This window comes from Alexandromys fortis, unplaced genomic scaffold (assembly GCF_014885135.2).
Source record: "Alexandromys fortis isolate MF-2015 unplaced genomic scaffold, M_Fortis_MF-2015_v1.1 scaffold_50, whole genome shotgun sequence".
In the NCBI taxonomy this organism is placed as follows: domain Eukaryota; kingdom Metazoa; phylum Chordata; class Mammalia; order Rodentia; family Cricetidae; genus Alexandromys; species Alexandromys fortis.
The window spans coordinates 8810492-8831089 of record NW_026067932.1 but is presented as its reverse complement, the minus strand read 5'-3'; the positions used below and the strand labels follow the sequence as shown (position 1 = coordinate 8831089).

The following is a 20598-nucleotide window of genomic DNA, read 5'->3' as shown; positions in this document are numbered from 1 at the left end:
GCTTTGTCTCCACCAAGAACTAACTTGGACACCAGTGCTAGCATGTGCTGAGGGAAGGTGTTGTAGCTCACAGACTATACATGGAGCACAAGCCTTCACACCTGTTCACAGGCTATACACGGGAACACAAGTTCACAGGCTATACACGGGAACACAAGCCTTCACACCCCTTTGATGGGCAAGGAAGGTGGCTAGGAGCTTGAGGAGGGGGGTGCTGTTTGCAGGGAGTTGGGATCGGGCACAACTGTCAGTGTTGGAGGCCTATCAATGGCAAAAGTTGGAATTGTGAGCTCCTGGTATGACACAGTGCCCTTCTAGAGGGCCTGGTGCCAAAGAAAAATGGGACCGAGTCTGGGTATCAGAAAGCTCAATTTTTGAGCTTGAAAACTTTTTTGGTGAAACTTCCAAGTGTTTCTAGGATCACGGGGGGCTTGCAGGCGAGTACACTTTTAGAAATCCCATTCCCCTCATCATTTATCGTCTTCCCCCAGATTGCCTCCCGTGCTTTTCTTGTGTGTCTTAGGGCGCAGGAGGTAAGACCCTCAGGAGGCAACTCACTTGGTTGGGCCCCGTCTGCGTGCACTCTGCATTCTTGTCACAGCCGCCATTGTTCTCCAAACACGGGTTTATTTCTTCAAGACAAAAACCAACATGTGTTGAGAGTATCAGGCTTTAGCTTCATGAAGAGGCATTTTGAGGGACTCCCCAGGGACTGGAGATGGCTTGGATAACTGGGAAAGAGCAGCAGGCATCAACGTGGGACTCGGTTTTCTGGAACTTCAGAGGCAGAAAGTAACTCAGGTGGTGGTGGCGGGGGGAGAATGGTTTCTCAAAACCACCCCTTTTCCCCCCACTGGTCCCGGGTTGGGCTAATTCTAGCAGAGGCACCATCTGTGGGCTTACATCTGCCCCTCTGTGGAATGAACAGGAATGTTTCGAGTGAGACTCTGAGCACCCAGCCCACTGGTGCAACACATGGAGGAGTCCTGGGAACGAAACAACCACCATGGAAGACTGGGCTAGAGAAGACTCATCGACAGACGCTCAGTTCAGGACACTCACAAGAGGACCAGAGGCTCCACCCTGAAGCTTCTCCCAGTGACTAACAGTGGCACAGGGGAGAGACTACGTGGTGGATAGCTTGGTAGCACTTGGACCTAGTGGTCAGATTTGTATCATAAACAAAGGCTGGACGGAAACTCTGAGACTCGTGACAGCCTGCAAACGGTGCATGATTTTTGTGATAGTTTGGTCTGGAATATATAAGTGAAATCTAATAATGAAACCCCCTCAAGCCCCAAATAAAAGACATGGTATCAAAGAATCAGAACAAAGAGCTAAGACACTAATGCGATCCTCAGTCCTCCAAAGAGCGCACATTAAAGAATTATTGGGACAGTTGATAAAATAGGAGTGCGAGTATAGTGAGAAGAAGTATTACAGTGATACTCAGTTCACTCAAGTCAGGAACTGGGTGCGGTTACATACCAAGCTGCCCTTACTCTCAGGAAACACATACTCAGTTACTGGGGACAAATCAACATGACTTACGCAGCACAGTCTCAAACGACTAAGGAGAAATATGAAAACGTTCAAAGAGAGCAGAGGAGAAAGTGGGCAGCAGACTACTGTTAGCGAGAGAACGTGGGGCAAGGGCGCACGCCTCTTTCTAGCATGACTGTCACCGTTTTGGTGGGTTAAGACTCAGACAGTTTTCTAGGGCACGCCTCTAGAACAGAGCTGTGTGCCCTTGGCCGAGCACGCTTTAAGCGCTACATGGACTTTCAGGGACTTATTCTGTTAGCAGCGTTAAGTATAAACACTGTGCATCGCGAGACTCTGTTCTGTTTTTGTTAAAAACATCGAGGTATATAATAAAATGGGGTAATGTGAAAATAGTTTAAGGGTCCCTGCCCTTAGACACACACCCCTAGCCTTCTGCAATTTTCAAAATTAAGATGTACAACACTGTAAATCAATGAGAGTAGCTACGAGAACTTTAAGATATGCAACATTGTAAATCAATGAGAGTAGCTACTAGAACTTTTAGCTGAAGAGCTCTCTCCTTCCACCCAAAGTGACTTCTTTGGCAGCACATCTTCTTGCCCCTATGGGTCCATCGGTTCTACACCCTTGGGCTTTTCTGCCAAGGCCTACTGCATTAGGACCCCAGCAGCGGTCTTAACAACAGAAGCTCCTACAGCAGAACATTTTAACAGGGCTCTGACACTACTTCCACCAGATGGACAAGGGTGGAATGATCACCTACCGAGGCACACAATGCCGTCACCTGTATAGCCTGCTTTGCACACACACACCCGGCTTCCTGGGGTGGTTCTTTTACAGTCGGCCTTGGCAGAGCATCCTCCGTTGCTGACCTCACAGGCATTGATGGCTGTAGAAGAGGAGACAGACAGGAGGAGTCAGGTGTTTTTTTTTTTTAAACCCTGTGTCATTGATAAAAGGAAGCCATGGAACAACTCCAGAAGGCATTGGACCTTCTGATTACTCAGCGAGAGTGTGCTGGCTAGTTTTATGTCAAGTTGACATAAGCTATGGTCATCAGAGAGGAGGGAATATTGATCGAGAAAAGGTCTCTGTAAGATCGGGCTGTAGGCAAGCCTGCAGAGCATTTCCTTAATTAGTGATTGATGGGGAGGGCCCAGCCCACTGTGGGTGGAGCCACCCTGGGCCTGGGTGCTGGGTTCTATAAGAAAACAGGTTGAGCAAGCCATGGGGAGCAAGTCAGTAAGCAGCAACCCTCCACGACGTCTGCATCAGCTCTTCCTCCAGGTTCCTGCCTTGTTTGAGTTCCTGTCCTGACTCTTTTCAATGATGAACAGTGGTCTGGAAGCAGAAGTCAAACAAACCCTTTCCTCCCCAAGTTGCTTTGGTCATGGTGTTTTGCTACATCAGCAGTAACCCCAGTACTACGTATGCGTTCTGTACCCTAGGAACAACAGCTCACATCTCTCAGCAAGTGCTACATACACATTCTGTACCCTAGGAACAGCAGCTCCCATCTCTCAGCACTTTATAGGCACGATCTGGATCATATACGACTACCCAGTGAAACGACTCTCGAGCAGATGGTGAAAGGCACAGCCAAGCAACACCCCAAAGTAACACAGATTGTTAGCATTGCGGTTCAAACTCAGAGGTCTAATGATGCGGCAACGGTCTGACCCCTGACCCCTGCCCTACTCTGCCACTGTCCTCAGAGAGGCCATTTCATCCTTTATAGCACTCTAAAGGGAAGACGGTTTGATGCTTACTTTACAAATGAGCAGAGGGGCTCAGGGCAGCTAAACACCCATGCAAAGTTACAAGTCTGGCAGGAGGAAGAACCAGGACTTAAACCCTTTACTGACCCACTCCCGAGCCCTGATGGCTCACACACCCTCAATCAATCAAATCCATAATTTTCAAAGCCAGGAGCTGACTCCAGTTGCTCTCAAGGTTGCACACGACTGCTCGGATGCAGTGTAGTTGCACGTGAAAAATTGCCCGCCCATCCCAAACCAACATGCCCCAGCCATGCAGAGCTGGGCACTGTCAGTTGCTCAGTCACATGTGAGTTACCACCGGTGGCTGGCACCAGCTCCTGAGGCCCAGTCGGGTCTCTCAGCCCACACAGACTCTCCGCAGATCCCGCTCCACCTGCCTGTGCAGACTGTTCCATTCCCTTGGAATCCTGCCGCGCATTTGCACGAGGCTTGGCCGTCTGGATCGAGAAGGCAGCTGCAGTGGAAAGGGCAAATGACGTTTTCAGAGAAACACCACGTCCCTCATATGGCTTATAATCCCCCTTCAGCCCAGCATCCAGGCTACCAACTCTATGAAGCACTCAGAGGCTCTGCCAAAGGCCTGAGGGGACAACTGGTTCCTGGCATGATTCCCACCACAGCCACTCCAGGCATGGTCACTTGTCTTCAAGCACTACCCATGTGACTGGTTCAGCTTTGGGCTTCATGTTGTGTACAGGTAACACAACAGCCCCTGAAAGGCAGTGTGATTATTAGAGCCATTTGTGAGGGGAGACACTGAGGCAGGGAGGAAGTAAAGGACTGGCTCCAGGTCACGTGACGAGTGGCAGTGATGAGGATGACTGTGGGTTCCGGTCTAACCCCAGCTACTAGGCTTATGTGCCCATAGGAAGCGGCATTAGGCCGTGGACTGGGACAATGTTTACTGCAAGTGATGCCCTCCCTTTGAAAGAGCCCTTGTGGCACGGGCTGGTGACAACTGGCATTCTTGTCAGTGTGCTAGGTAAGTCAGTGGCCGCTCATGGAACATGCTGGATCTGGCCAACTCATGGTGGTTTCTTCGGAGGCATCCAGTTTCTTCCTTAGATGGATCCTACATTCTGTTCAAGGGTTTTGGGGAAACAGTCCCCTCAGGGTAGGGTCTGAGGTGAGAACTACTGAGTTTGTATTGTCCCTGGAGGTCAGAGGACACCTACTTGGCACTGGTGTGGCAGGTCCCATTGCAGTTGTCTTTCGTGATCTCTGAAAAAGAAGACCAACTGTTTGTGAAGTCTTGCTTTAGTCCATAGTAGTAGGAAAAGACTGAGTTCCTTGAACTGACTTTTAACTATGTAAATCCTTGCCACTGTGTAAACACTTTTCATGTTGGCTCCAGGGAGCCCAGAGACAAACCTGAAGGTCATTTACACTATGATGGGGTGTCTCTCAGATGGATGCTAACTCTGGCTGGGGTAGGCACTAATACTTGCTAACCAGGTAGATGCCGGTTAGTGCCTGGCCTTTGAATGCTCCTGGTACGGACTCTGAATCTTGTTCTGTAGGTGATGAAAAGCCAAAGCAAGTTATCAAGAAGTCCTGGGGGTGGAGTGGGCTGAGAAGTGTTACCTGTTTTATGTATGTTCTGGAAAGTTCTTTCTTGCAGTTATGTGGAGGATAGAAAGGAGAGGGATGGGACCTAGGATGGAAGGCTGAGAGCTGGATCACAAGGCTTCTGGGGACAGGGTGAATGTGGAAGAGAGATTCCAGAGATGTGGATAATAGAATATTCAGAGATGATGTCAGTGCAGGGCGGACATGAAAGAGAAAGGGTGGCTCCTAGGCTGAGTGGTCTAGCTGTCCTCTTCCCTAATTGACCACCATCCATGCTGCTGCCTGAGTCATAGTCTGGGCACCATCCTCAGCATCCTGCATCCACCAGTCTCTGCTCCATTTGACCCCCAGGGGGCACTGTCCACATCAAAGCCCTGCTGCTGCCTTATTTAAGAATTACACCATTACAGGGATTGTCTCCTGGAATGTTGCCTTAGTTTCTAGGCTCTTCCCTGTCCTTTTAAATGAGCCTGGTTTTCCACGCACTGCGCTCTGAGAAGCTTAAAGAGAGGGGAAAGCATTACATTTATTCTAGTGACTTGCTTGGGATGTCTTCTTGCTTATGTTCCCCCCCCCATGTACCCTCTTCCAGACTGTATCCTGATTCTGCACCCCAATATCTGATGCGGGCTCTGGGATGTCCCCCTGGCCTGCAATCCTTTAGATTCCCCACTGTGGTGTTTTATAGCGCTGCCTTCTCCTGGAGCTTTGCAATGACGATCCCTCAGACAAGCCTTGTCACTGGAGCCCTCGCAAGGCTGGTGGGCACTTGTGACCTTTCTAGTTCCTGTCTCAGAAGGGACAACAAGGCCTCTGATGCTGGCTTCCGGGGTCATTTTCTTGAATCTGCTGCCTGGTTGATTTCTCCTAAATACAAGTAAGATATCACTGCAGCCATATTTAAAACTCTTCAGTAGCTCCCGAACAGCTTGAGTTGAGACACCAATGTATCTAACTTTTACTGAGCTGGCTCTTGCCTGCCCCATTCAGTTTGCCTCTCTGCCTCTGTTCTCACGTCCTGCAATCTTTTGGATCTCTAAACATTATTAGATCTCTTGTCTCTTTGAGGCCATTCCTTGCCTCTCATCACTATCCCCCGGAGTACAATGAAAACCTCACTGCAATGGGAGACTGGAGCCGATGTGTTCTCCATCAGACCTTAAAGCTGGGAGAGTGATATGTTGCTACTGGACCATTTGGCAATGAGCAGCTAAACCCTCCCTGAGAACACCAGCTCCTGTCAGATAGCCACCTCAGAGCTGATCACATGAATTAACAAGGCAAATGTGGGCGGAGGCATATAAAAGATGCTCCTTGTGACACTGTTTATGAGCAGGAGATTAGTTTTAGAAAGTGCAATTAGGGAGGGGATGCAACTCAGGGCCAGACGGCTAGCCTGTCTGTCATGGGGGAGGTCTTGTCTGCACTGCGGCAAACAAGCACACAAAGATTGGGTTTCTAGTAGCAGTATTATTGGCGCTGATCCCGGTGCATCCACACAGAGGAAAATGCCCGCTGTGCTTGTGGAATGAGAAAGGAGGTTATAAAATATGTAGTCTGGGCCGGCACACATATGGCTCTGCACTAAGTCACACAGAGTATCACTAATAGGGGCTCCAGCATTGGGCATCAGTACCATAGCTTCTCTTCTGTGCTTTTCCTCATTTCACAAATGGTGCTGTTCCTACTTTAGCAAGGAACACAGGTTTCTTCCGAGAGGCAGGCAGAGGACAGAGCGCGCGGAGGACACACTCTTACCCATGTCGCAGTGTACGCCTCGCCAGCCGACATCACAGTCGCAGGAGCCGTCTCCTGAGGGTCCTTGGTTACACCGCCCGTGGACACAAGAGCACGCTAAGTAGAAAACATGACCATACTCACGGTCAACATTTCCTTTACCGTTTACGGGGCGTACTTCTCTGTACCCAGTAAGCCAGTTTAAAAATACTATTTAAAAAAGAGAGTGGACAGTGCTACTTCTAAAAGCCATGGGTGTTAGACAAAAACTCCAGTGCCAGGCTGGGGTACTTCCTTGTGAGCTGTTGGTCACGGAGGCCCCAAAGGTTCCCCAAACTCTGTAGGTTTTTGTCACTCCAGGCAAGATATGACCACTAGTGCAATGATGTCCACTGTTAAAGGAGAAACCAGCACATTTCTTACTGGTTCTTAGGCCTGTTCCACAAGAGAAGCTCAGGCATGGTATTGCAAACCTGGCCAAACTCAGGAGTTGGGAAGACAATGAATGGTTCTTGAGGGGGACTTATTTTTTTTTTAAATTTATTAAAGATTTCTGTCTCTTCCCCACCTCTGCCTCCCCTTTCCATCCCCCTCCCCCAATCAAGTCCCCCTCCCTCGTCAGCCCAAAGAGCAATCAAGGTTCTCTGCCCTGTGGGAAGTCCAAGGACCACCCTCCTCCATCCAGGTCTCGTAAGGTGAGCATCCAAACTGCCTAGGCTCCCACAAAGCCAATACGTTCAGTAGGTTCAAAAACCCATTGCCATTGTTCTTGAGGTCTCAGTAGTTGAGGGGGACTTATTATGTTGTTTCGCTGAATGGACATAGCGTCAAAGCACCCACTAAACATTTACGTGCATGCTCACGAATTAGTGCTTCTCTAGGTCCTGATCAGAAAGGCATTTATTTATTTACAGTGGGAAGTAGTTAACTGGTTAATGCAGAGGCTCATGATTGGTTAATGTGCTGAGAACAGGTGACTGTTGAGTGCTCAGCCCTGATCAGCACATTTATATCACACCTGTAGTGGTTTGAATAAGACTGGCTCCCATAGGCTCATATATTTGAACGCTCGGTCCCTAGTTGGTGGAACTGTTTCGGGAGGCTTAGGAAGTGGGGCCTTGTTGGAGGAGGTGTGGCCTCGCTGGAGGAGGTGTGGCCTTGTTGGAGGCAAGTCACTGGGGATGGTCTTTGGGGTTCCAAGATCCCAGATAGCTCCCTCTCTGCCTTATGCTTGTGGGTCAGATGATAGTCATGACCCTCTGGAACCACGAGCCCCCAGATTAGACACTTCCTTTTGTAAGTTGTCTTTGCCATGGCATTTTGTCACAGCCATTGAAAAGCGGCTAAGATGCCCTCCAGGCTCAGGGCACAGCATGGAAGAGGGGGTGGGAAGGACACGGCGGGAAGGAGTGCCGTGATCACTGTCGTCTGGACACGATGCGGCTGTTCTGCGCCCATTAACTCAGATCGGCACTGTTATAGTTCACGGTTCAGCCACTGCTGCCTGCCCTAGACCTGCGTGACTTTGGGCTCATCAACACCCAGGGATGGCAGGAGTTTGTAAAGCCCCACTCCTTCTGAGGGAGTTAAAGGTTACGGCAGGAGCGTAGGGTAGCCACTGGCACACTGACCTTGCTCAAGTAACTAACCATTGACCCAGTCTCACACAGTCAACCCTAATTAGATGCAGTGGTTCATAAAAAAGATATGATAGGAGGGGGGCTTGGGAAGAAGAGGGGTTCAGTGGGAAGGGTAGGGGAAGAGAGACGATAATGGTGGGGACCTTGATGAAAGAATGTGATAGATATGTGTTTAGGAGGTCGTAAAAGAATAAACGAACAAATACAAACTTGGTAAAAGCTATGAACGCCACTGCTCACCAAAAGCATTCAGCTCTAGGTCTTGGTGGACAGCATGGAGCCCCCCACAGTTCTAGGTTGGGAAGTTCTACCCGAATGGAAGCGAGTCTAACTTAATGACATATGGCCAGATTTCAGCCACCCAGTTATGTATTAGCTGAGTCTGACTTAGGTCGCTGGTGAAAGCAGCGACAGTGGAGGCGATGGTTTTAGGGGTCCAGGAAGGTAGGCATCCAGAATTGAGGTCAGCTTCTCATCAGCTGACCTTGGGGAAACTCATTCACGTTCCTGGCCTTAATATCCTTGTTTGTGAGATGGGTACAGCAGCCCCAGTGTAGGTGACGTTCCTTTGGGGTTAAATGAGTCATTAGGACAAATCTGTCCTTACCTCCCCCCCCCCCCAACTAACTATTGAGTGAGCCCACGGAGATAGTTTAATCATGGTGATTAGCACACACAGGCAAACTGAGAGACGGAGTTGGGCTGGAAATGTCAGCAAACAATTGGGGGTCGGTGGATACATCCAGATCAGTGACGGGAAATGTTTTCGAACACTGCTCTACGTGAATGAAACAGCACAGGCTTCAAACAAACAAACAAACAAACAAACAAACAAACAAACATCAGCGACTCTCCCTGTAGCCCAAGCTGGTCTCTGACTCAGGGCATTTTCTTGCCTTAGCTCCCTGAGTCCTGAGACTACTTTAATTGGCTCACAGAGTCTTTCACTTTGCAGTATAATGCTAGGTCATTGCCGCTGCCCAAGGAGAAGCTGGGCAGTGGGTATTGAAGCTGCTGCTCTTCCACCCCACGCTGCTGCCCAGTCTCAGGACTGAGGGGGGCAGGGTCTGGGCAGGGGCGGTGCTCACCTTGGTCACAGTGGACACCGTACTTGCCCTCTATGCAGGTCTCGCAGGCCGTCCCATTGAAGCCCTGCTCACATTTGCACGTGCCGATGCCATTCACGCCGTCCAGACAGAAGCCGTTCCCAGAGCACACATTCTGATCCTTCCTGGGGCAGGCTTGGCATTGTGGGCCAAAGAAGCCAGCACAGCACGCTTTTGTCTGAAAGGGAAGGACGAGGTGGTGCAGGTGTTTATCTTCTGCTCTGGGGACTCCTGGGATCCCGTGTGCACCTGCCTGTTTCCTAGACTCCAGGGTTTCTTAGGGACAGGGGACAGAGCCCTCTGAGGACAGAGTGAGGCTCAGCCATGTCCTAGGTCACTTGCCAGCCCCGCAGGCAGGGAAGGGGAAAATCAAAAGTTGTGAGATGAAAATGGAGAATGCCCAGGAGGGGAGGCGGGAAGAATAGACCAAAGGGACCAGGCTGGTGGTGCATGCCTGTCATCCTAGGACTTAGGGGGGTGGCCACTGCGAAGCTAGTTTGGGCCAGATTAAAAGTTTATTACTGTTGTTGTTGTGACAGGGCCTCATTTAGCTGGTGCTGGCCCTGGAGAGCTGAACATCTACTTCCTGAGCCTGGGGTTATAGGCTGGGGCTCCAAGCAACAAAGACTAACACAGGTGAGCCTGGAGGGGTGGGAGGACCCAACAAGCCTTCAGCACCTCCAGCCAGGGACCCTTCAGCTGGACGGTGCTTCATCTACAGAAAGAGTGGATGCTTTGGCATTCTCCGAGAGTCTCTTGTGGGTCAGGGAAGCCCCACTGGAGGTCTGTTTGCCTTCGCTGCCTTTATTCTTAAGTGCAGTAAGACATAAGACTCTCTCCAGTCCCACGCTCTGCAGTGTATAAGCTCATGGAAGAAGGGGGCTCATCCTCCGGGGAAGAAGCAGGACAGTAAGTCATAAGGAAATTTCCAGAACATTCCAAAGTGACATTCAGAGATCCTGGGTCTTGGGGTTCCATGTTCTGCATGACCGAGTGCCCTTGCTATGTTCTTGGTCTCCTGTTACATTTAATTAACTAATTAATGGCGCTAAGTGTCATCGCAGAAGCATGTGGTGAGAAAAGAGCCGGACCCTTCACCTTCCACCCCAGGTTCCTCCTAACCCAGCTGAGGCTTGGCCTTTTACCCACTTTCTGATTTGAGGGATTTCCCACATTTTCCTGTCACCGGCACTACGACAGCAGTGATGGAGATGAGGTGGGGAAGAACTCCGCTGAAGCACTCTGGGAAGCTAGAGGACGAATGACTGCACTGACTGGGCACTCAGAAGGCTCGCGCATACTCACGATGAGGGTCCTCACACACTTTGGCTGGCACCCCAGGAAGACGGACCTCTTCCCCTTGAAGTAAATGGTGTAGATGCACTTCCTGGTCTCGCCCTGTGGAGTCACTCCTTTAGTTAGGAAGAGACACTTTCCCCCTAACATGTTCTGGAAAGGGTGTGTTGTGGCTTCTTGGTGCTACGTCATAAGCAAGAACACAAGCGAACCGCAGTGCTGTCCGCTCTAGGGCACGGGGGAAAACCCAAAGTTATACTGCAAAGCAGTGGTCGCCAAGAATGTTTTTCTAGAAGACTAGAACAAACTTGGAGGAATTTTTTTTTAAAAAGCCAGATAATAATATCCTTCCAGCCCTGTATATTCATTAAACTTAAGCTTTAATTTGTCTATTGATTTATTGTTTGCTCATAAAGATTTATAATATATACTACCAAATTAAAACCAAGTGAGAGACTTGGTATTCGCTGTTTATCCTGAATTATACAGAGACTCATTCTCTGTCACGGTTGTTAGCGGATAAGAAGAAGCTATAAGAAACAGTTGATTGGTAATAAATTTAAAAACGTGTCTACCTTTTTAACGTTTACACCTGTTTCTTTGGGAAGGTCAGTTGTGACTTCAATTATAAAAGGGAACCAGGTGGGAGGAGCCTATCAGGCTGGCTACGGGACAAGGCGATGGCCATCGCTCACAGAATAGCTTGCTGCTTGCTGTCCTTAACCAGTTAGTATAAAAAGATGTAGAAAGTGAAACGTGCTTTCTTGGATTGCATGGTGGTTTATGGACCTCTTTCTATTTTCATTATGAATTAAATTTCCCTTAGTCCCTCACAATCCCGTATTCAAGGCTATGAAGACGCACACCAATGGGAGAAGGGTGGTCAAAGTGTATTCTCCAGGCGTGACACAGCCAGTGCAACCATGAGCTCACGGCACTGGGCTTGCCCAAGACTGGGCCTGTCAGCCGTCAAGGACGGGGGAGGAGCCCATGGGGCCCTACTCTTCCCAAGGAAACTACTTGATGGATAGGGTAAGAGGAGTCATTGTCTTCAGTTCTGTCTCCCTCGCTGGAGACACGTTCCCATCATGCTCTGTGGACAGTCCCATATCCATGGCGACAGTAAGAGCCCTGGTTAAACTCAGTGGGACACGATACAAAAGAGTGTGGGCAAGAGACTGGCTTGTGTGTGCTAACAGGTAAGAGAGGCTGGGGTGGGTTTAATCAGAATGTATTTTATATATGCGTAGGGAACTGCCAAAGAATAAATTTCATTAATAAAAAGATTTTTAAAAAAAGGAAGTGAGCAGAGCCCAAGCTACCCCAGCCCCGATTCTGGACGGTCTATGCAGTGTGCCCAGCCGCCACAGGCTCCTGCTGCTGTGAGTTCCTCACCACAGGGGCCAGAACCTCCACCTGGAAGCCAAAGTAACCCCTTTCCTTAAAAAAATGCACAGTGCATAAAAAGCTAGAAATAAACCCAGGGAAGAAAGGGGGCAGAAGAAGAAAAATACATGCTTTCCAACTTGGACTCTCTCTTCTCTGGAGACTTTTTTTTTTAAATAAGATAAAAGTATTGTACTTACGAGTGGTTTTGTTCCAAGTGGGCAGATTGTTTCCTGGGAACACTTCCCACAAATTCCCTTGGTAAGAAGTATAGAGATAAAGAGGTCATGTCAAGGTTATTAATTTCAGTGCAAAATGAAGCTGCAAATAAGAGTTTGGAGCTGCAGGTTTTAGAACACCTGCTTGGCCCCCCCCCCCTAGTGTTCTCTGGGACGAGCTAGCATTCTCTCGGACGGGCTCTTGGCTCCGTGCCTCGCATGTCTGAACACCGCTTTCATCTACAGCAGTCCTAGGAATCCAATAGCCTCTTAAAACACAGAGACATCGCCCACCTAAATCTGAATTCTCTAGCACCAACTGACTGATGCACTGAAGCCTTGTTTAGTGACCTGGGTCAGATGAAGAGACAATGTGTCACACACAGAGCCTGCTGCTGTGCTGTGACTGCACATGGTGCTGCTGGGGGCTGCAGGTCTGGAACCCGCCACCAAAATAACACATACAGAGAACACAAGACAGAAAGGCAGAAACTTCTGAGTGCCACCTTCCAGATGGGGAGAAGGTGCCTCTACTGGTTCCTGCCTGACAGTGAAGTGTCACTTTGTGAATTGTTTCTAGGGCCAGGGTGCCCAGATTTGAATCCCGTCTCTGCCACTTGCTTCTGTGTGGCAGAACCTCCCTGTGGCTCCTTTTCCATGTGGAGATTGGAGACAGTCAACGTCCTTAGTTTTTGGGGGGTGTTGTGAGGATCATGTGGGTTAACACATGTAAAGTGTTTAGAGTGCTGGGTTAAATACCTAATAAGCCCCAGCAGCTGCTCCTATCACCGACAGGTACTGTCGCACAGCCTGCAGCCACCGGCTTGCCCTTGTGCATCCGTCCCACACTGAACTGGCTCATTTCCAAACGCGTCTTCTGGTCCACCAGCCTTAGTCAGTACCTGTCTCTGGTGAACCACTGACCTCTCCCTGGCACAGTTTCCCTCTGCAGGGGACCCGGGGCTTCAGAATCTTGCTCAACACTGTCATCACCTCCCCTTCCCCAGGCAAGCTAGGCATAGCTCGTCCCATTAGATGACAGCCTGCTGAGCTCTGGGCTGTGTCTGGCTCGTCCCTGCCATCTACAGCCTTGCATTCTTTGTTGGTACGCCAGAGATGCTCACAAAGCAGACACCTCTTCAGTGCTCAGGATGGAACCCAGGCCTCATGCACACGAGGCCAGCACTTACTTCTGAGCTACAGCCCCAGTCATAACGAAGGAGGAGGTTTTGACTTAAATTGAGATCACCTCATAGAAAACCCTTAAGTAAGATTGTTATTATTTAAAGATTTTTATTATATTTTGAGTGTGTGCGCATTTGCAGCTGTACGTGTGTGGAGGACAACTTGCAGAATTCATGTTGCTCCTCTCACCACAGGGGTCTTGGGGACTCTGTGGCAAGCACCTTCACCCACCGAGACATCTCCCTGGCCCCATTTACAATTTTTAAAAAATCGTAACCGATTATTTCCCCCGCTGGCCCTTGATATAACTTACTCTCACAATGGTGGTGTCGTTTTCGTCACATCTGTTCTTCTGAATTTCCAGAACTTTCCCCAGACCGTGGATCACTCCTTTATCTGTGGCCACGTTGGTGTAGTTTATTGGAGCGTCGTTTACAAACAGCTGTGAACGAGAGAATAAGGTGGTATTCAGGGAGATGCAGAAGACAGGAAGTGGGGCCCTCAAAAATATGACAACAGTCTGGGAGATATTCCGGTTTGGCTGGCGTGGAAAAGGGGAATCTGAATCACAGTTCTGCAACTGGCCTTATGAAGCTGTGTGGTATTGGGCCAATGGCTTTCCCAAACCTCAGCATTCCTCTTAGTAAAGGAAAATGTCGCTCTACATCATCTCCAGGGCATGTCCCATCTCTCAGATTAACTGGTTTATGTTTGTTTAAAAATGGCCGCCTTAAGAGCCCAGGCTGTGCCAGCTGAGAAGCTGGCTTTACGGACACGCTCGCCTGTGCTGTGTGGTCCACAGGCATGGGCGTCTCCCCTAACCAAGACACAGGGAACACAATGCAGCCTTTCCGCGTGTCTCTAGCTCGTGGCTAATTTTCCAGCAACTCGTAGGAAGGCGAAAACGACAATGAGGATGGGAGAGAGGGAAAACTTAGTGCATGGAGCATAATGTGTTGGTCTTCAATAAGGATTTAAAATTCACAAAAGTATCAAATGGTATCATCAACGATTCTTACTGTTGAAATCGCTACTGAATATGACTGGCTGGCAGCGAAGGGATCTCTGTTTGGATGTTAGGGTATGTGAGGACTGAGCTCCCCACTGCCATTTCAAGGTCAACGAACACTGAGAAAACCGCGAGGAAAACTCATTTAGGCTCAAATAGTTGCTGACAGCACAAACTTCCAGAACCCCAAGATGCTGAGCTATTTTTGAACACCCCGAGAGCAGAACATCTGATGTGTTCCTACTTAATTTGGCACCTAAAGGATCTGAATCGTTTCCACCATGAGATATATGCAGGGAATTATGGGTTTCGTTGAAAATTTTATATAAACACACCTACTCAATTAGAAAGCACTTTCCCTCTGCTGCCGTGGCCACAGAGAAAGCAGAAGCAATGCTTCTATTGTTAAAGCCTGCTCCAAATCGGGAGATTTCTGGGCTAGTAGAAGATGAACGTCAGAGCACTGACGGCAGCTCCATTATCAGCATTAATATCCATCTCTGCCTCACGAAATAGAGAGGAAAGACTAAAAATAACAACAAAAGGAAAGCTTTCCATCAATAAGAGCATTGCTATTTCTGAAAAAATAAATACATTTATAAGGAAAATGTATTTGCCAGACTCTGAACACCGATATGGAGTGAGATAAATGTTTGGGATTAGATTATTCTACAAGCAATGAAGAAAGTAAAAGAGTTCTTTATAAAAATCTCTATTTTTTTAAATTTAACATTATTTTTAATGTTAGTTTTGGTTTTCTGAAATAGGATTTCTCTGAAAAACAGTCCTGGCTGGCCTGGAACTCACTTTGTAGACCGGGCTGGCCTCAAACTCACAGAGATCTGTGTGCTTCTACTTCCCAAGTGTTAGGATTAAAGGCATGTGCCACTGCGCCTGGATTTAGCTAGATGTTTACATAAAATTTTTTAAAGGTTTACATACCAATTTATTTATTTCAATGATGGCATCAGTGAAGAAATTGTAAAAGATTTTATCTTGTTAAAGGATCAAATAATATTATTGCTTCTAAGACTGCACCATTAAATGCTCATTCCAATACAGTGTGCTTGTGCTCTCCTGCTGCCCCCCATCTCCCTTGGCAAGTCCTGTTGCTGTGAAGAGATACCACGGCCAGGGCAACTCTCATAAAACGAAGCATTTAATGGAGGGCTGGCTTACAGTTTTGGAGTTAGTCCACGCTCGTCACAGAGGGGAGCAGACAGGCATGGCACTGGGGCAGTAGCTGAGAGAGAGAGAGACAGAGAAAGACAGAGAGAGGGAGGGAGGGGGGTAGACAGAGAGAGACAGAGGGAGGGAAGGAAGGAGGGAGGGAGAAGCTGGGTCTGGTCTGAACTTTCGAAACTTTAAAGCCTGCTGCTATACCTTTCTAAAAAGGCCACACCTTCTAATCCTTTCCAAACAGTTCCATTAATCAAGGACCAAGCATCCAAATGTAAGAGCCTATGGAGGTCATTCTCATTCAAACCATGACACTCAGGTCACCTTAGGACTGTCTTAAACTTGTGATCCTTCTTCCTTAGCCTCTAAACGTGATGTAAGGTAGTGCCATTTGGAAGAATCTTAACCAAGAAAGATGCCTTTTTAGGATTGGCCTGTAGGTACATACGTAGGGTCTTTTTTTGATTGATGATTGATGTGGGAGAGCCAAGCCCATTGTGGGTGGTGCTACCCCTGAGCAGGTGGTCTGTGGGTATGTAAGAAACAAACTGAGCAAGCCAGCAACAAGCCGGTAAGCAGAACTTCTCTGTGGCCTCTGCTCCAGAGCCTGCCTTGCCCTCTCTCATGGCGTTTATCACAGTAACAGAAAGCTTCACTAAGACTGTCTCCATGCCTGGCTCCACAGTGGCTCTATTTTTTGAGACCGTTTCTCTGTGTTTCCCTGGCTGTCCTGAAACTCACTTGGTAGACCAGGCAACAAATTTTTCTTCTGATAATTTATTTTAGAATTATATTGTTTCTTGTTAAATTTTCATACAGTTTTAAAATGTGGCATTTGCACTACAGGAGCAGAATTTTATATCACAACTATTAATAACTAATTTCAGGAAGTCTTTTTTATGAACACTAACCATTTAACTATGTAGGTATTGTGTGAGGTGATCACTGGAATGCCACTATGGTGGTGGATGTATTCCCATGATTATGCGATATTAATGGTCATTTGTTTGACTGCAGAACTTAATGTATATCACTAGTGTTATGGTTTAAGTAAAAATGCTGCGGATCCCCAAGTGGTTACAGCAGGCAGCAGGCCATGAGATGACACTGCAGGTCCCCAAAGTGGCAGCAGGCAGCAGGCCGAGAGCCACCAGTCTCAGGCAGGGACCGTGCAGTTCCCCAAGTGGCTGCAGTGGGCCATGAGGGGCAGCAAGTCGCAGGCAGGGAGCCTTGTGGTGGGAGAGAGACCTTAAGGGGACAACCAGTCTCATGAGGAGAGACGGATGGGCACACCGCGAGACCACGCCGCAGGTCTCCGAAGGTGGCTGCTTCTGGGCAGGGAGCTATGTGGCTGGCAAGAGACAGAGATATGGATAAGCACACCATGCCGAGTGAGGTTGGATATTTATTTATTTAGGGAAAAGGGAGAAGAGCAGAGAGAGACACAGAGACAGAGAGAGATGGGGAAGGGGAGAGGTGGGAAGAAGGGAGAGACAGAAGCTGACAGAGAGAGATGGAAAGGAAGGGATTCAGGCTGGAAGCTTAAGATCAGCTTACCTTGGCAGGGAGGGAGTGGGCGTGGCTTGTCTCTTAAAGGGACAGAGCAGACCATTACAACTAGACTCCTGAATTACTGAAGCCAGTGCCACACCCTGAAAGTTTTTTTTTGAGAAACAAACCTCCCTTCCAGCTTGCAGACTGAAGATTCTCTGTTGGGTTGAGTGCCTGTTACTGTTTGGACTCCAAAGTTGGTAGGGCTTGGCTGATCACATGACCTGTGAGTGGGAGACTGAGCATGTCCTTTATCCACTGCTTTCTGATTCAACAGAAACAACCTTTCCTTGTTGATAAGGCTTAGGAGGACAGGAGGTATTCTTCCAGTATGGAAGAGATGAGGGTTGAGAGTCTCTGAGTTTTTTTTTTTGCTCCTTTTTCACCTGCTCTTGATTTTTTTTTTTTTGTTTTTGTTTTTTAAAGAGATGTACCTGATCATTGTGGAGAAAGAAGCCAAGGTGGTAGGAGAAGCCCAGCATGGTCTCTCGGTGCATGCCGTTGTGCAAATCATTCTTCAGGAGCTTCTCCTCCAGGACCACGTGGTACCGAAGAACGTCTTCCTCCTGTGACACACACATAAGAAGAAGTCAGCCAGTGGACTAGATTCGGCTCCACTGTGCCGGAGCCATGGGGCCGCAAAGAGAAGTAGTGCCTTGTCCGTGTGCAAGACACCAGAGCACAGAGGTATCAGGCAATAAGGTGAGCTGTGAATTTCCAGGTAGGACCGCCAAGAGCACCTAGATGGGCATGATCCAAGCAGTGAGTAGATTTTGAAAATGATTTCTTTGATATTACAAAGATTTACGCTTCAAAAATTGAACATAAAAAGAGCTTTAGCAATTAATATCATAAAAATTATATATACTTCTAAATAAAATAGAAAATATCACTGACAAGAACATGAAAATTATTCCAAATATTTTAGTACCATTAAAATAAAATATTCCCAAGTAGAAACATGCTTTCAAAAACACTATCCAAAATAACTGCAATCAATTATATCAATGCAAAGAGTTTTGAAATAAAAAAAAAAAAGCGCTGTTGGGAGGTAGTGGAGCAGACCTTTAGTCCTAGCACTTGGGATACTCTCTGCAATTTTGAGGCCAGTTTGTTCTACAGAGTGAGTTCCAGGACAGCCAGCGCTGTCACTCAGATAGAAACTGTCTCAAAAGACTAAAAATACCAAAAAAAAAAAAAAAAAACCAACCCAGAATTGCAGTGGCAAAGGGGTAATTTTTCTGACATTAAAAGATGACAGTGTGGAAAAAAATCTATCTGCAAATGCTCAAGTGGTTTCCACTTACATAATTAGTTTGGACTGTAATTATAGATAATTATAATTCTTTGATATGCAAATTAATATTTTCATATCCCTAATGAGATGTTAAGGACATTTTTTTTCACATAAAAAGGGAATACATACTTTCATGGACACCAGGTAAATTATATTTTAGTTTCTTTCTTTCTCTGTTGTGGGACAATCCTTCTGTATACTTTGAATATGCATTACTCTCATTGGTTAGTAATAAAGCTGATTGACCTATAGCAAGGCAGGATAAAGTTAGGCAGGGCAATCAAACTGAGGACTCACAGATGCAGAGTGGTGGAGTGGGGAGAGATGCTAGCGAGCTGCCCAAGAAGCAAGATGCCAGAGGACTGGTATGGCTACAAGACACATGACAATACACAGAGTAACAGAAATGGGTTAATTTAAGATATAAGAGCTAGCTAGAAATATGCTTGAGCCATTGGCCAAGCAGTGTTATAAATTAATATAGTTTCTGTGTGAATATTCAGGTCAGGGCAGCCAGGAAACCAATGTGCAGTTTCTATCTACACTCTACATGTACACACATATACCCACACGTATACACACACATGCACACACCCACGCTCACAATCTTAAAGAGAAAAATGTTGATGATGGCGGGTGATACCTACCAGAGTTGTGGCTTTCTTTTCCCTGATATAACTCTCGATGGCTTCATTGTTTGGAGCAAACACAGTGTAAGCGTCTGCAGCCTCGATCGCGCTTGCCAGATTGTATTGCTGCAAAGCAAAGACAGGGCAGCCAGTGAGGGCCCTGCCCAGGGCCCTGGCCGCTTCACAAGATGGTTATGCAGAGAAGATGGTACTTGCAATGATATAGCCTCGGAAGATGGAATAGTCGGGCATCTGGTCCAGACGGGTGAGGAGGTTTGGTAGGGAGCCAGTCAGACTTCTTTGGGGCACCAGCACCTGGGAACAGAAAGCCCCGAAATTCTATTTAGCAAATTTTGTTACCATTTGCTGTCCACACGGAAGCCCTGTTGGGTTCTTTGGGCAGAAGTGACTAACAACTTTTTGGTAATTTTCAGAACAAGTTATTCCAGGATGGAAAGTGACCACACTAGAAGAACTGAAAATATTCGTTCACTTTTAAGTTCTCCTTAAATTTACTCTCCATTTGGGGAAAACGTCCTCTCATGCAAAAGACCTTTTAGCTCTCCTTAGGAATCCCCTCTAACTTTCATGAACTTAGCCTTTGAATTCTTTGCTTCTTATCCTGGGACCCTTAAGTCTACTATAAACCTGAATTTGCCTTATAAGAAAACATGTTGCTTGGTAAAAAGCAGAAGAGATAGGACCATTTTCCATACATAGTTAGATTTCTGGCTATGTGTGCATGCGATCCAGGTCTGGAGCCCAGGGCCTCGTGCAAATGTGCAAATGAGCTGTTGCTGAGACCTTCCCCCAGACACGCGACCCCTCCCTTTTCCTCCCAATCTTCTTCTTCTAGAACCTGAATGCGGTAACATTTCTTTTCCTCCTCTCTGCAGTCTCGGCCGACATTGATGGGGCCCCGGTAGCCCTGGAAGAGCTCAGCAAAGGACAGGGGGCGCCCGACAGAGGCACTGAGCCTTGAGACCCCAGAACGCCAACTGCCGGAGGAAGACTGAGACCCTGAGACCGGAAGGGGAGGAGTCGAGGCCCTGAGGCACTCGCCATGCTATTGGCTGCCGGGTGTGAGTATGCAAATGAAGGAACGTCACTTCCGGAGCTCTCGGGATGCCATCTTCACCATCTTCTCGCTCGCGTGCTGGTGCTGGAAGACTGGCTGGTGGTGAGCAGCGCTGACAGCCTGACAGCCGACAGCTGAGGAGCCCGCGTCGGTTCCCGAGCCAGGCGGTGACCCGAGGTGAGTGTGTGGCTGGAGGCTGTCGTGTGACTGGAGGGTGGGCGCGAGGCCATTGAGTGGCTGGAGGCCATTGAGTGGCTGGAGGGCGGGCGCGAGGCCATCATGTGACTGGAGAGCAGGCGCGAAGCCATTGTGTGACTGGAGGGCAGGCGTGACTGGAGGGGGGGTATAGGCTCGAGGCCATTGAATGGTTGGAGGCCATTGCGTGACTGGAGGGCGGGCGCGAGGCCATTGTGTGACTGGGGGGGGGGCGG

At 48.1% G+C, this 20598-nt stretch overlaps 1 protein-coding gene across 1 annotated transcript in view; it reads right to left on the bottom strand.

Moving 5' to 3' along the window:
- The window catches only part of Stab2 (stabilin 2), a 135463-nt gene that overhangs the window by 40406 nt on the left and 74459 nt on the right, over positions 1–20598 (bottom strand). The window contains exons 32-43 of the mRNA XM_050145546.1: positions 19306–19404; positions 19108–19215; positions 17598–17729; positions 13738–13866; positions 12222–12278; positions 10645–10737; positions 9322–9517; positions 6615–6710; positions 4463–4508; positions 3665–3741; positions 2270–2395; positions 559–632 (exon numbers count right to left, since the gene is read on the bottom strand). Of these exons, the coding sequence (XP_050001503.1) occupies positions 559–632; positions 2270–2395; positions 3665–3741; positions 4463–4508; positions 6615–6710; positions 9322–9517; positions 10645–10737; positions 12222–12278; positions 13738–13866; positions 17598–17729; positions 19108–19215; positions 19306–19404 (1233 nt within the window). The remainder of the gene's footprint in view (positions 1–558; positions 633–2269; positions 2396–3664; positions 3742–4462; positions 4509–6614; positions 6711–9321; positions 9518–10644; positions 10738–12221; positions 12279–13737; positions 13867–17597; positions 17730–19107; positions 19216–19305; positions 19405–20598) is intronic.